Source organism: Dermacentor andersoni, chromosome 10, assembly GCF_023375885.2.
Source record: "Dermacentor andersoni chromosome 10, qqDerAnde1_hic_scaffold, whole genome shotgun sequence".
Lineage (NCBI taxonomy): Eukaryota > Metazoa > Arthropoda > Arachnida > Ixodida > Ixodidae > Dermacentor > Dermacentor andersoni.
Window position 1 is genome coordinate 105692165 of NC_092823.1, and position 16093 is coordinate 105708257.

Here is a 16093-nt window from a genome sequence, read left to right on the forward strand (position 1 = left end):
TTACAACCTGGCGTTCCTCGCCTTGCTTTGATATGGATTGGATTGGTGATACTTAACGTACCAGATCAACGTGAGAGCTATCAGCCAACAACTGTTGTGCATGCAGCGTGACGAACAGCCCGGTTCTCTCTGGGAAGGATAATCGAAGACGTGCAGTCGCGGCTCCCTCTGATTTACCGAAGCAACTCTCGGAGGCCACACTTTCGCGGGTTGTATTCGCCGAAAATGATTGCAGGGCCGGAAACGCATCATAGTCGCCACGCTTTCGGTGCAGTCCAAAACATCGCATACATGACGCGTTACCGGCTCTGCGATTGTTTTCGGCGCGTGCGGTCAGCACAGGTATAGCCGCCATACCACAATACACCTTACAACAATTATTCAATTGATTTGCGAGTCAATCGATTTACGTAACGCGCCTTTCGCTAAAAAAAGGGTAGATGAGGAACATGTTTCTTTATCCTTTAGTTGAAAGCTTCCGTGTAATTGCCTTCTGTCTCATCCAGATGTCACTAGTTGACGTGTGCAGTACTTTTTCGCCTTATGAAACTGAGCATGCCCATCAGTTAAGTTTGTTTGCTTCACTCAAGAATACAACATTCGATAAAAGATGGCGGGACGTACCCGGCGCTCTACGGGCACTGGGCAACGCCTCACTCCTGCAGCCGGGGCAACAACTTCCTTGTTGTTTTCCTATCTTATCAACGCCACCGCGCCACCGCTGCGACGAGACGCCTGCATTGCCTGCATGCTGGAAAACGCAGCGAGCGCGTATCCATTGCCGGCGCCGTGCGCTTGATCGAGTAATCTGTCAGCGTTGTCCCAGGGTGGGCTGTTTCGACACCTGTGCTACCGATTCGAGGGTGAGTTTGTGCGACTTTTGTTGAAGCGCCCTGTTCGGTCGACGGCAACCTATCCTAGTGCTTAAGCAAGATGGGAGGTTCGCTCGCAACGTTTGCAGTGTCGCTCACTGGCAGCCATACTTGGTGCGGTCCTCGTTATCGGAGTTGAAACGGAGCGTGCAAGAGACGACGATGGTTCGCGAATCGTAGGACATATTAACGTCGCTGTGTTCTGCGGATCACTAAACTCTAAACGACGCTTTCCGGTGGCATTCTAGCGCGCTCGAATCGCCAAGTGTGTTGCAGTGATTGCTCACCGCTCCGAGTGTTGTAGTTTCGGTTTCAAGGCGCCGGAAAGCTTCAGAACTCAAGTCACTGACAGGTAAAATAAAGGTAAACACCCCAACCGCGAAGCGTAGTAGCAGTAGTTTGCCTTTTACACGTATTTACATCGTATAGTAGTGCACAGTGTGAGCATCGAAAGATAAAACGAAAATCAATCTGTGAAAGATTATTAATTTCGCATTTGTCGGGCTGACGGCGCAGTGGCTAGGTGTTCTGTTGATGAGTTTGAGGCTACGGGTTCAAATCCCAGCCATAGCGGCCGCATCGCGGTGACGGCGCAATGCAAAAACTCTTCTGTACCGCGTATTAGGTCCACGTTAAAGAACGCCAGCTCGTCAGAATAGACCTCAGACTCTGCCCTGGCGGCGCTGCGGAAAAACCCGTCAGCAGTGCCCCCATCGCAGCCTTGGCGCTAACTGAGTAGTGCAAGGAGAGCTGTCCGCAAGCGAAGGTCCATAGGCCACAATGGGCCCTCCTCTTTCGGTTGTGTTGAGACACGGTTTCCAGAAAATGAGGGACCTGCAAAGCTTCTTCCTCCCATCCACGCTTTGGAAAGAGAGGAATCTCAGCAGGGCGACGTACGTGTACAATATAAACGAACTGTCATGTGTTTTTTTTTTTTCGGCTTGCTGCAACTCGCAAGTGCAGAATCAGGTTTGTTTATAGGCATATAAGCATAACAATTTAAGCATTTCAAATTTGTTCATTGTGAAAATGTCCTGAACACAAGACTTAAGTATCTCCTATAATTTTATGTATTTTATCGTAATGTTTTTTTTATCACAGTTATGTACAGGGAGTAAATCCTTCCATAGCCTTTTTCAGGGCAGCAAACAGCGTGCGAGCATAACGAAAATAAGCTTCCTACAGTGCCTATGCGCCACGTCTTTCTGTCTCGCAGGAGCTACATCATTGCGCACTAGCTTTGAACTTTTCGCAGATGCTTCAAGCAACACTCGCGCACTTATAAATGTAAATAAACGCGGCATTTTTTCCCACACGTGTGTTACTTCGCAATTACTCATCCAGTGCTCCTACAGCAACTTTATTGCTCACATGGGAAAGACACAGTCCAGCAGGCTCAGCACATTGTGAAACGCGCTTGTTGTATCGGCGCAGGACATGCAAAATACGGAAACTAAAAGTGAGCTCGCGATACAACGATGCTCTAGAACAGGATTTTGAATTCATAAACGAACCAAAATGTTTGGTTAAACTGACCGACCAAATATCTGCGTTCCACTTGTTGAGTCAAGCGGAGGCGGACGGCTGTTAACAGGTGGAAATATCGATGGCACATACCCAGAATGGTTCGCAACGTTATTTTTTATGTTGCCAACGAAGTCCCGGTTGCATATTCTTGAGTTTTCGCTTGTTTGCCGCGGTGCTGCGCACGTAGAACAATTACAGCAGAACATCATCGCACTTTCTCATGCAAGCCGGTGTGTTGTGGGGAATGCAAGTAATTCGATTACCCAACACGTTGAACGGCCCGTATCCAGCGCTCTCGCCTTTCCCCTTCATACGTTCGCGATGGAAATCGGTAAAACTGAACGTTGTTATTGAGTGCTTCACGTTCGTGGCAATTTACAACACAACAGTAGCGTCGATTGCGGCGTTCCTTCGTAGCGCGCGGAGCTATCGAGGAGGTTGCTGCCGTTTCCTTCATCAGCCAGCAAGCGCTTGGCAATTCGGCCGTTCGGCCGCAGAACACACATTCGACGGCGCGTCCGACTAGCGGAGAAATTCATAGCTCTCTGTCTGGGTGTTAAATGCGCAGATCGCTCGCAATATGGACCAAAATCTAGTTAAATCGTTATTTCGCAGTCGCTAGCTGCATAGGCAACTTAGCAAGGGAGTTGGGCTTTCGCACTACTCAATTACTGCCTCTTCGCACCAGCAGGTGGCGCTACGCGTCTTGCAAAACTCCGGAGTCTGATGTCTATAAGCCCAAAGCCCAGGGCACATCCCCTCCCCTACGGTTTGCCCCACAATCATGTCGGCGTTTTGGCACGTGACACTCCATATTAATTACCTTTAGGTGCCATGCCATTTTTATAGCAGCCAGACATTACGGCCGATCGCGACGCTCGAGATATCAATTTACGATATTCTGCCTACGTGCCTGACACGGCAGCTGCCTAAGCTAGCTCTAAATAATGTTCGACGCTTTTCTTAATTTTATTCCTTCAGGGTCTTTTGATGTTTATAGTGCACCTCAATTAGTTAACGTCGATGCAGTTGAAAACCTGGAGATGTAGCAAGCAGCGTTACTTCATCATATAAGCCTGAGCTTCAAGACTGCTGATGAGCAAAGCACATACGTAGGTCGTCACGGCAATGTACCAGGGCTGCAAAAAAATATGTAAGTAACACAGAAGCACAGTGCAATTGACTACAGAAAGCCCACGACACGCGCATTCACGTTCGATGACATAACTACATAGCAAAGCAAACACGATTGTAAGGCACACTGAAGTCACGAGGGTCCCGTTAGCTCATAGCAAGCGATGGAGGGAATCCGTTTTCACGAAGTCAAAGTATAAGAACACAACAGAAGCTATGGATGCAGCACGAAGCAAACTTTTGTAAGTTTATGTACGTGTGAAGCATTGGCATTTTCCTGTGAATGATTTTCAACTTATTCAAAGCGAGGCTTTCTTAGTCCCCTTCTGGGGTTTTCAGGTATCGCTCATCTAACCCCTATCGATTGCACAGGCGCTCTCTGACGAGACGTCACCCACCGTGGTTATGTCGTGATTGGCGTTACGCTGCTAAGTCTGAGGGCCCCGCAACCGTGCTGACTTTTCAGCGAATTTGGATTTTCTTTGATGTAACGTATGGCGCGTGTTAATCAATATCTAAGATTGTTTACCTGTACTCTCTGCAATTATTACATAGACGAATATTTCTGTTTATGCAGCGTTTTCTAGCGATTCTTTTTTTTTCGTTTTCCTTTCTTCTGTAGGGGATAAGGGGGAGGGCTAAATATCAGGCGTGTTCACTGAGAGTCCACATGTTTTTCGTGTGCTAGGTTGCGTACGTGGATGCTTAGTTCCTTCTTGAATTAGAAACGTGAAAGAAGGGTCAGTTTGCTGTACAAATCCAACTCACGAGTGCAGCTTCGCTAATACCCTTTTCTTTTTCTTTAGCGGTCTCCTCACGATGGCCTACGAGAACGTCTACAAGCTGCGGGACCATCCGGATTTCCCGAACGAGATTGACGTGCCGTTTGCCAAGAAGCTCCAGCCAGAGCTCATCTGCTCGGCGTGCAATTGTGTCACAGCGGCTGGTCTCAAGGACGGCAAGGACCACGTCTACTGCCTCAGGTGTGCCGATGTGCTCACAGACGGCTGCAACGATTTCACGTGCTGCATTTGCAAATGGAATGCTCCCCAAAGCTTGGTGAGTGCTGACACTGCGGTTTTCAGAAAACGCAACTAGAAACGGTCAGGCTGTGTTCCAACATTCCACGTACTCCGCCTAATAGACGGCTAAATTGGCGGCAGACATTTTAAGTCTCCCTGCAATTCTGACAGACACGGCACAAGAGAGTTTCGCGAAGACATAATCGGAGCCAAAAACGATGAGGGCTCCTTTGCAGTCCAAGCAAGATGGCTGCTGAGCAGAAGGCTTGGAAACTCGGCGAGAAGGTCGTCTGCTCAAAAGAAAACGTAGTGACGCGTTCTTCCGCTCCTAATACACGCAAAGTTGTTTTTCGTAGGTTGCAATACAAAAATTATTAGAATACAGCGATAATACGTGCTTTTCTTTGCTTTTTATGGAGGACGCGAGATGGCGTCATGTCAGGGAGACATCTTCCAGGAGGTTGCTGGTATGTTTTATTGCTTGGGCTCGAAGCTTTCTTGCTACCTGTCGACGTAGACTGTCTACAATGCTGACCAGTATCGAAACAAACCCCGGAATAGGGCACACATAGATGATTTGCGCTGGCGTCATAGTAGGTACCATTTTAGGGTACTGTCACGTCGATAAGCTGCATAAACAATCAAAAAGACAGCATGACAAACGTGTCTTGCGCCGGGCGCGACAAATCGATAACATTTATAAACGTCGGTCACAGTCAAAGAGCAAGAACCATGCATGAGAGATGATAACGTGCACAGGCGTCATTGTGGCCGCCATGTTTGGGTACTGGCAAAGCGCGAAGGCTGCTTTCGTGACGTCCTCACATCAAAACTATCTATAATCTTGCAGGACCATGTACGGTGAACAAATGATCGAGCACACTTTGTCAAACCTACTTGCACATCAGTGAAGTAATCCTGGTCTGAAGGACAAACTTATCAGTCCCCCTCAGAAGATGCTGAAACTTGTCCCCCCTACTGTTGGTTTTGGTACTGCTGTTTTTACTCTATTACTGCATTGTTTATAAGTGTGCTGGTATTTATTCTACAAATGTTTACCGTATATATTTTTTTACATTCTATTTATTGCTCTATAGGGATGCGGAAATAGTAGATTTTCAGATTGAATCGAATATGAATCGAATCGTGCCTGAATCAAATCCAATATTGAATGTTTGTCTAATAGTTTGCGAATAAATATATGTCTTGCTCACCACTGATATCGAACAATTTTCGCTTGGAATATTTTTCATTACAATGTGCATCCTAAAACATGCTTTACTAAAATTTTAATAAAAAGGAGCATTATGAACAACTGGGCATTATCATGTAACGTTTAGAATGGCAGCCTCGTTGACGAAATAAATTTGCGGTGACGTCGGAAATGCGAGCTGTCAGCGGCAATGGCAGAGCGGAGAAGCCTTCTTTCTTCACCGACTAAATGGTCGCGGCAAATGGTGCCACTATTGCCTCAAATACGTTAGTGTACAGGTCAGAGTAATAAGGAAATAATAACGCTCAAACGCATACACGGTACAAGGGCTGCAATTTCAAACAACAAATATGGTGCAGCCGACTTACGTAAAGCAATCTGCTGTTCCGATGGTAAGCATGCCACTCTAGCACCAAGGTTTCACCTCAAGGACGCACGACCAACCGTGTTTGGCGACCTCAAGTGAAAATGAAAAATTCCAACTCCTACATAAACTGCGAACAGCATGCTCAATTATGTCTCTATACATTGTGGTAATTTCATTTTCATTAGAATCACATGATGTGTTCTCCTTGGCGGTTGTCGGTACCTTTCAAGATTTGCAACCTATCTAACAGAGAAGCGGTTAAAATTTATATTCTGCTTCAAAAAAAAAACATTGCAAGACCTATTTTTATTCGGACAGATGAAGAAAAATGCAGATGAATGGGCCATCCTGGAGAAAACGCCATCAGCTTGTCCTAACCGAACCAAGACTTGCCGTTTTAACGGCAAATTACGAGACGTTCTTGTAAGTATTCATCTTCATTTACCTGCAAACAACTATCGTGACCACTTTGGTTACTACGATTGGACGACCAAGACATCGTGGTAACGGTCCACGCTTCTCATTTATTTTACGATAGCAATTATAGAGATCCAACAAGCCAATTGTCGCCGTATTCACAAAATGTTTATTTCAACAAGAAACGATACGAACACTGAGTCACAATCATGGCACAATTCCACCAGGACGATAACATGTACAAGGTACGAAGCATTGTATACACGGTGCGCTTCTAAAGTAGTGTCCGACTCCTCACTCACTTACATATAACCACATAGTCCAACGGATAACACAATTACACAAAGTAATTGTCACGTATATAAAATTATGTTCAATATATACAGTGTACACAATGGTTTCGCGTATATTTAGGCATATGTATGCTATATTCTTTTCGCAGCAACATATGCGGGTTCCTTGCGACGTTATTCGATCACTAAAGTGGCTAATGCCAGGTCGTACGTTCCTTAATAAATAATTACCCAAAATTTTTAGAATGGCAGCGCGGGAACATACCTGATGAAACATAACATTCACAGTGCTCGCATTTTATCTTAAATCTTCTGAGGCTATTAAATGTTAAACTTGCAAAGCAATGTCTGTGCTGAAACCTGACGTCGTTTTACTGGCCCTGCTCTTTACGGGTTGCGTAGTGACGACTGTACGATGTCACTACAGGCCTTACACGGCGTGTGAAAACATTTTAAGGCGCCGAAAATTTTGGCCTACCTGCGTCCATGTTAGTCATACCCTCGTTAGCCGAACCCGCATACAGTTCGAACACTGACCGAGGAGTTCAAACACAACACTAACCTATGCTTTCGCAGTTGGTGCTTCGCGCTTCTATCGAAGCTGCCATTAATTTTTTTTTCCTGCAGTCATCTTTCTTTCTTGTTCGAGCGCTATGAACTGTTACTTCGCAGGATCACTACAAGACTTGCAACCTGAAAGAAAAAGTGGTGTGCACTCTCTGCGGAAAATTGCAGGATAGGAAAAATATAGCAGACCACATGAAGAACGACTGCCCCATGAGATACCTGGAATGCAACTTCTGTGGCGTGGACGTTGCCGCTCGCGACAAAGTGGTGAGTCATATTATTTTGCACATGGCCCAAAAGCGCCCGATGCCTGGCACTGAAACATCTTCTACAATTACTGCCTTGCCAAGCCAAGTAGATCTCAAACTCGGTATTGATACTGCATTCGTAGAATTCATTGAGAAAAAGAAAACGCTAAGGGGGTCTCGAAGTCACGTTAAACTGATAAGATCCTCAAAAAGATGTTGCAGCAGTCGAGATGAAAGCGCTTGTTCTATCGCCTTCACTGTCTTCGTACTTCGTGCTTTCTTTTTCTAGTCATGAATGATAATGATTCGATAGACGTAATGCCGCACTTATGCCCGATATGATTGTTGGCACCCCTGGCTTTCAAATCAACAGTTTTTAGTCATCGCCTGTCTTGCCTTTCTGCTTAGCCATTGATGTTTTCTTTTGTCTTATTTCGGGAACCTTACACCGCGTATCATATGTCGTAAAACAATGCCCAAAGAAGACAACAAATGAATGCATGCAGCCCTGTCTGATGCAGGTACGGGGCAGCGCATTTGTTGTCCGTTATCCAAGCCTTCTATTGCGTTATTCTGTTCCATGCTAAAGTTGGTTATTGACCATTGTACGCCAGCTGGGCCAGGTTCTTCTTACAGAAATAATCATCGCGGTCTGCCTTTATTGGCGTTCTGTATCCTCCCACTATCATATATATGGCATAGATGCAGGGAGAAAAAGAGGCAAAGGTTATTGGGTTGTAGTAACAAAAAAAGCTACCCCGTGCGCTGTTGCAATCAGTTTTAGTGAAGGTTTTAGTTCGCGAAGAATGATGGTTATTTAGCGACCATTGGCAGGCATACAGCATATGACCAAGTTGGACACATCTTAAGCGGCAAATACCTGGCCAACATGAATTTTTGGCACTCCTACAAGCAGATCCCACGCATGACAAGGAAGCAATGATGACGAAGCAATGAAGAAGATGGCATGACGACGGTGAGTTGGCAGTGGAATGACGGAGGCGAGTTGACAGTGGAACGACGGCGGCGAGTTGACAGTGGAATAAAGGCAAGTTGACAGTGGCATGACAGCGGCGAGTTGACAGTGGAATAACGGCAAGTTGACAGTGTAATGACGACGGCGAGTTGACAGTGGAATGACGACGGCGAGTTGACAGTGGAATGACGACGGCGAGTTGACAGTGGAATGACGACGGCGAGTTGACAGTGGAATGACGACGGCGAGTTGACAGTGGAATGACGACGGCGAGTTGACAGTGGAATGACGACGGCGAGTTGACAGTGGAATGACGACGGCGAGTTGACAGTGGAATGACGACGGCGAGTTGACAGTGGAATGACGACGGCGAGTTGACAGTGGAATGACGACGGCGAGTTGACAGTGGAATGACGACGGCGAGTTGACAGTGGAATGACGACGGCGAGTTGACAGTGGAATGACGACGGCGAGTTGACAGTGGAATGACGACGGCGAGTTGACAGTGGAATGACGACGGCGAGTTGACAGTGGAATGACGACGGCGAGTTGACAGTGGAATGACGACGGCGAGTTGACAGTGGAATGACGACGGCGAGTTGACAGTGGAATGACGACGGCGAGTTGACAGTGGAATGACGACGGCGAGTTGACAGTGGAATGACGACGGCGAGTTGACAGTGGAATGACGACGGCGAGTTGACAGTGGAATGACGACGGCGAGTTGACAGTGGAATGACGACGGCGAGTTGACAGTGGAATGACGACGGCGAGTTGACAGTGGAATGACGACGGCGAGTTGACAGTGGAATGACGACGGCGAGTTGACAGTGGAATGACGACGGCGAGTTGACAGTGGAATGACGACGGCGAGTTGACAGTGGAATGACGACGGCGAGTTGACAGTGGAATGACGACGGCGAGTTGACAGTGGAATGACGACGGCGAGTTGACAGTGGAATGACGACGGCGAGTTGACAGTGGAATGACAACGGCGAGTTGACAGTGGAATGACGACGGCGAGTTGACAGTGGAATGACGACGGCGAGTTGACAGTGGAATGACGACGGCGAGTTGACAGTGGAATGACGACGGCGAGTTGACAGTGGAATGACGACGGCGAGTTGACAGTGGAATGACGACGGCGAGTTGACAGTGGAATGACGACGGCGAGTTGACAGTGGAATGACGACGGCGAGTTGACAGTGGAATGACGATGGCGAGTTGACAGTGGAATGACAACGGCGAGTTGACAGTGGAATGACGACGGCGAGTTGACAGTGGAATGACGACGGCGAGTTGACAGTGGAATGACGACGGCGAGTTGACAGTGGAATGACAACGGCGAGTTGACAGTGGAATGACGACGGCGAGTTGACAGTGGAATGACGACGGCGAGTTGACAGTGGAATGACGACGGCGAGTTGACTGTGGAATGACGACGGCGAGTTGACAGTGGAATGACGACGGCGAGTTGACAGTGGAATGACGACGGCGAGTTGACAGTGGAATGACGATGGCGAGTTGACAGGGAAATGACGACGGCGAGGTCACAGTGGAATGACTATGCTAGAATGCTGACGATGACGACGCGTGACGTTGATGGCATGGCGACGCTGGAAGGACAGAATTGCGAAAAAGCTGGAATGACGACGACGGAATGACGATGATGGAGAGACCACGACGAGAAGGTATAACGAAGGCATGACACTGATTGCATGATGCCGACGCGACGCCGACGACGGCTTGATGACGATGGAATGACGAGAGCGATACGACGGCAGTATGATTATGATGACGCAACGAAAGAATTAGGACGAAGGCGTGATGACGACAATATGACATGCATTAGCGCAAGCTGTTGGCCCAGTTGGTGCATGATGAACTTGAAAAAAGGGGTTCCAGCGAAACACAAAGGACGCGCACACAAGGAAAAGGCATTAGGCATGGACGGACGCTCACCTTTCAACTGTACTTTATTGGAATTCAAGTTCCCGCACATAAACTCCGACGCATGCGCAACTTCTACTCTTCGCAAAGTTACGCATGCGTCGGCTATTTTCGCGCGGCTGTTTACTTTCGGGGTGTTATCTACGCGCATGTATTGGGAGGAGTTGAAGATGCGCACGCGACGTAGGTTATGCGCGTCAATGTGAATTCCAATAAAGTATAGTTGAAAGTCCAGTGTCCGTCCGTGTTTAACGCCTTTTTCTTGTGTGCTCGTCATTTGTGTTTCGCTGGTAATCCCTTTTTTCAAGTGACAATATGACAACGCAATAATGACGGCATAGTGAAGACGGCAGTGCGTTAACGACAGCTTAGCAACGAAGAATTGAACACATCTAAATGAAGGCAATGAAATAGGGACAGAACCACGGCGGCTGTATGTTTCTGTTGAAGTTTACGCCCGCGCATACCTACAATGACTGCCAGGTGGGTCGTGTTACGCTACCTAGATGCACAGGGTGCATGGCATTATGCCTGCTTGTTCTGCGCTAAAGAACATATGTGTGCTGGTGATTCGGTACTATGAAACAATAGCCCAATGACGAGCCCGGATTGCATCTTTGATGTGCCCGTTGCCTCTCTTGTGGCCTGATGGCACCAGAAAAGTTTGCTAAATAATGAGGCGTTATTTAGCAGTTGTACTTGCGCAAATTTTAACTTCCCTCACGGCCTACCAAAGGAGACTTATAATCTCTGGTGCTCTCCAGACGGCTGCTTAGGCAAGTATGCTTTTCATTTTTGCATGTTCAATCATGTCAAAGGCTAAACACAAATTTCTTATGTCTATCCCCATACGCCCTTCTCCCAGTGCAGAGTCGCAAACCGTACGTGCGTGTGGTTGACCTCCCTGCCTTTCCGGTCTTCTATTTCTCTCTCACTTATGTTGATCGCATACCTCGAAAAAAAAGAAGAGGCCGGTCATTCTTGAACGTACTTGCAAGACCAGTCCATTGACAGGGCCTGCTGTGCGTTCTTGAAAAGGCAAGGAGGCGCCCAGGCCCGTCTCAGTATTCGTTATATCCACAGCCCTTTTGAAAGATGTCCAGTAGTGGCTCATCCCGCAAAACCGAGGGATGAGAGGCTATGAATGCTTCACTTTAACATTATGCAGACCCGACGGGCATGTGGGAATCTATGTGAAGAGGAGCGCTCATGAAGTGATTATTTAAATCCAGTTAGGTATTCTTCCTCGTAGCGGTTCGCAGAGCAGCGGTTAAGTGCGTGCAATGGCAAGGTGTGGAGATCCCCGCCACGTGGCCCACGGGACCGCAGATTGTGCTGTCTCCAGTATGAGCCCACTTTATTCGATAAGAAACTCAGCTTTTTCGGGCGTAAAGGCGCCGTATTGTCTCCATTACATCTAATGCATTCCGTTCCATTTCATCGCATTTACTGAATTAGCTGCGTCGTTACAATTTATTTCACTTATTCGCATTGTCAGCTCGCCCGGACTTTTTTCGGCTTTAGACTATCATAACGAAGGGCGACTACTATGCATGCTCAAATGTATGCAAACTCCTCTCAGAAAGTTGGGGGCGTGGCAGCGCCTAGACTTTCCACATGGTATATACGGACATCAGTTTACGTATACTTCCAATAACCGCACAAACCTATCAATTTCTTTTTTTTCTTTTTTTTGTAAACCACTCTTCTTGTTTTAAACGCATTTTATTCTTTCTTTTTTTTCTACGCTGTTTTCTTTACTATTTCCACTACAGGCGAGAAAACAACACGCTTTTTACGTCTATAACCATCCATTTCGCTGTTCTAAAATGAACTATTTATTCACCAGTCGCCAGCATGAGACACTGCCCTCGATGGCGCCCATCATGATTGCCTCTCACTCGTTCCCTGTTTTGTTTTTCAGAAGCATGAAATGAACTGTGACCAGCGTCCTGGAACCTGTGAGCACTGCGGAAAGCATTTCAAGACCCACGAAGAGGTGATGTATAGCTATGCAGAATGTTTTTGTTCGCTTGTTTGTTTTTCGTTGTTTTCAATGCTTGAAACCGTTGGCTTGTTGGTAATTAACAGCGGAAAGCAGAACGCCTTATTCAGTGTTTCTGTTGCCTTCGTTTGATTTTGCGCTGTTAATCCTGAGATGTTTCTCAACGGTAATTATAATTCGGCAAGTCGCAGTGTCTGGCTTCATGTTTAATTTTTACTTCATACTTAGTGCTTAAGACATGTTTTGCCCCTTAACACGAGGGCATACTGATTTATTTCTGTAGCTATCCCGAAAAATTCTCTCTCTCTCTCTCTCTGTTTGCTTCATTGAAAAAGCTTCGAAAACAGTTTAAAGTCGGCGCTGTGGCTCAGTGGCTGTACTGTTCTGCTGCTCTGCACAAGGCTATATGGGTTCGACCCCAGGTCACAGGGACCGCATTGTGATGGGGCGCAATAAAAAGGAGTTAGCTGCAGAACCCCGTGTTAAGAAGGAAGGAAAGAGATAAGTAGAAGGCAAGGAGGCTAACCAGAATAACGTCCGGTTGGCTACCCTACACCGGGGGAATGGGAAAGGGGGAAAACAAAGATAACAGGGAGAGAGAGGAGGGAAGGAAAGAAGGAAATTACGGTGAATTCGCTGACGTGTGTGGTCTTACAGAAATCGCATTAATAGTCGCAGATGGTCGCACAAACCCGTCGTCCTTAAGAAGCACAAAAGCGCCTTCACCGCTTTATGGGCCGATGGACGATGGGGGCGGTGTTCCAGCAGCACCTGCACAGAAAGCGGCCGATTGTCCAGTTTTTGGAAAGCTTTGGCAAGTGCTTGTCTCTCTATGGTGTATCGTGGACAGTGGCACAGCAGGTGGTCGATGTTTTCTTCGGTGCCACAGACCTCGCATGCCGCACTGTCAGTCAATCCAATTAATGTAGTGTATGCCTTTCTGAAGGCAACTCTTAACCAAAATCGACAGAGAAGCGTAGCTTACGTCGAGGAAGTCCGAGTGGAGGTCGGAGTTGCACGGAGGGGTTTAGTCGATGCAGTCGTGTAAGTCGTAAGTTTGGCGAGGTCCACTCGGTCAGTGTGAGACTGCGTGCCAGGTGTCGAAGCTGCCTTGCGGCGTCTGTCCTCGAAAGCGGAATTGGAACGCTGTGCTCTTCTTGATGTGCTGTGCGAGCAGCGTTATCGGCGGAATCATTGCCACTGATTCCACAATGGCCAGGTACCCATTGAAAAACGACCTCGTGACCTTTTTGTCTGACGTGATGGTAAAGTTTCGCGATTTCGTATGTCAGTTGGTCATGGAATCCATGTCGGAGAACTGACTGCGTGCACTGTAATGTCGGTTTTGAATCACAGAACACAGCCCATTTTCTAGGTTTTTCAGAATCAATGAATTCCAGTGCTCGACGCAGGGCCGTTAGTTCTGCCGCCGTAGAGGTCGTGACATGCGATGCCTTGAACCACAGTGTCATTCCTCGTGTTGGTATAACCACGGCACCACCAGAACTGCACGACGTAGTCGATCCATCGGTATAGATGTGCGCGTGGCTGCTGTACTTTTCATGCAAAAGAAGTACGCTCAGCTGTTTTAGAGCAGGCGCCGATCGATCTGTCTTCTTCTGTAGTCCTGGAATCATTAGATGTACTTGTGGACGGCTCAAACACCACGGAGGAAACGCTGGCTTGGCCGCAGGTGTGTACCCTGAAGTAAACGACGCACGATGTGCACTGACAATACCGCTAAATGTCGAGCAGGGCCTTGCAGCAGTGAGGCTCGCCAAGTGGTGGGAAGGAGTCCTAGCATAGTGCCTGAAATGCATACGCATTGTCTCAATGGTAATGTGCGTCGTGATTGGGTAATCCTGCGCAAGGGCAATGGTTTCAGCCATTGATGCACTGCATGGTAAGCCAAGACATATATTAAGGGCTTGGGCTTGAATACTCTGAATCGTACGCAGGTTAGTCTTGCAGGTGTTGGATATTGCAGGCAAGCTGTATCGCAGGAAGCCAACGAACAACGCCATGTACAGCTGTAACATAGCGTGTATAGATACTCCCCGACGTTTTCCTGCAAGGAACCTGAACAGGTGACAGATAGCAGTCAGTCGCTTTTTAACGTAATTCACGTGCGGAGTCCAAGATAGGTCTCTATCAATTACGACTCCCAAGAACGTGTGACTTCTGTTGTATGGTATAAGTTGCCCGTTAATAGATACGCCATAAGCAGACATTCGCTTCCACGTGAATGCCGCCATTGAGCACTTCTCGCATGAAATTTCAAGTCCTTGTTCACGAAGGTAGCAAAATGTCATTGTGGCTGCCTTCTGAAGCCGAGCGCGAAGCTGAAGTCGTGTCACACCTGATGCCCAAATGCAGATGTCGTCCGCATAGATGGAAAGTCGCACGGTGTTTGGCAGGTTGTAAACTAATCCACAGAGGGCGAGATTGAAAAGAGTCGGGCTAAGCACTCCCACGTGAGGAACTCCTCGGCTACCGTAATGCTTGGATGTCGGGGCATTTTCTGTGTGCAGGTAGAATGGTCTCCTCTGTAAGTAACTGTACACCCACATATATATCTTACCACCAAGTCCGACGGCTTCCAACGCGCTAAGGATGGCTTCATGGGTGACATTATCATAAGCCCCTTTAACGTCTAGAAACAGCAGCAGATAGTCGCTTACGGGCCTTTTGGTGTTGCACAAATGTTATCAAGTCAAAAACGTTGTCTGTTGACGAACGGCCACGTCTGAATCCGGCCGTAGCATCTCGGTAGATATAGTACTCCAAGTACCATTCCAGACGTGTTAAAATCATTCTTTCCATTGTTTTTCTGACACAGCTGGCAAGTGCGATCGGGCGGTATGAGGAAATGTCCAAAGGCGACTTGCCAGCTTTGAGCACTGAAATGAGGCGAGTTGATTTCCATTCTTGCGGAACCGTACCCGTCTGCCAGGAGTCGTTGTACAGGAGCAAGAGTGCCTTCCGAGGTTGGTCTCCTAGGTTACACAGAGCACGGTATGTAATGCCGTCACGTCCTGGCGCTGAAGAACGCCTGCACAAAGCCAGCGCAGCTTCTAGTTCTTCCATAGAAAAAGGGCATTTCATGCGGGGATCGCGTGAGAACAGTGGTGGTCGAGCGTTCCCGTACCCGTTCCATCGGAATTTGCTTCGCCAGCAATCTTTCTGCAGAAAGATTCAGCGACGTCAGTATCTCTACATTGTAGATGGAATGCCAGAGGTTTAAACGGGTGGCGCTGACCAGAGGTTGTGCGAAGGCCACGAACATTGCTCCATATAAGCGACAAAGGTTTTCGCGGATCCAGGGACTCGCAAAAGGATATCCATTGTCGCAAAGCCAGCTTGTTCACGTGACGCTGTATTTTCTTTTGCGTTCGTCTAGCCACTCAAATCATAATTGGACTTCGTGCGTCTATATCTTCGCTCCGCACGACGCCGAATTGCTCGAAGTTTCGCTAGTTCGATGTCGAAATCGGTGCGGGAA

The 16093-nt window shown here is 47.6% G+C and overlaps 1 protein-coding gene across 1 annotated transcript in view; it reads left to right on the forward strand.

Moving 5' to 3' along the window:
- Positions 1-714: 714 nt before the first annotated feature.
- Positions 715-16093, forward strand: part of LOC129380188 (TNF receptor-associated factor 2-like) — a 39055-nt gene continuing 23676 nt past the window's right edge. The window contains exons 1-5 of the mRNA XM_055077757.2: positions 715-863; positions 4340-4592; positions 6454-6558; positions 7518-7679; positions 12511-12585. Coding sequence (XP_054933732.1) covers positions 4353-4592; positions 6454-6558; positions 7518-7679; positions 12511-12585 — 582 coding nt within the window. The 5' untranslated portion in view covers positions 715-863; positions 4340-4352. The remainder of the gene's footprint in view (positions 864-4339; positions 4593-6453; positions 6559-7517; positions 7680-12510; positions 12586-16093) is intronic.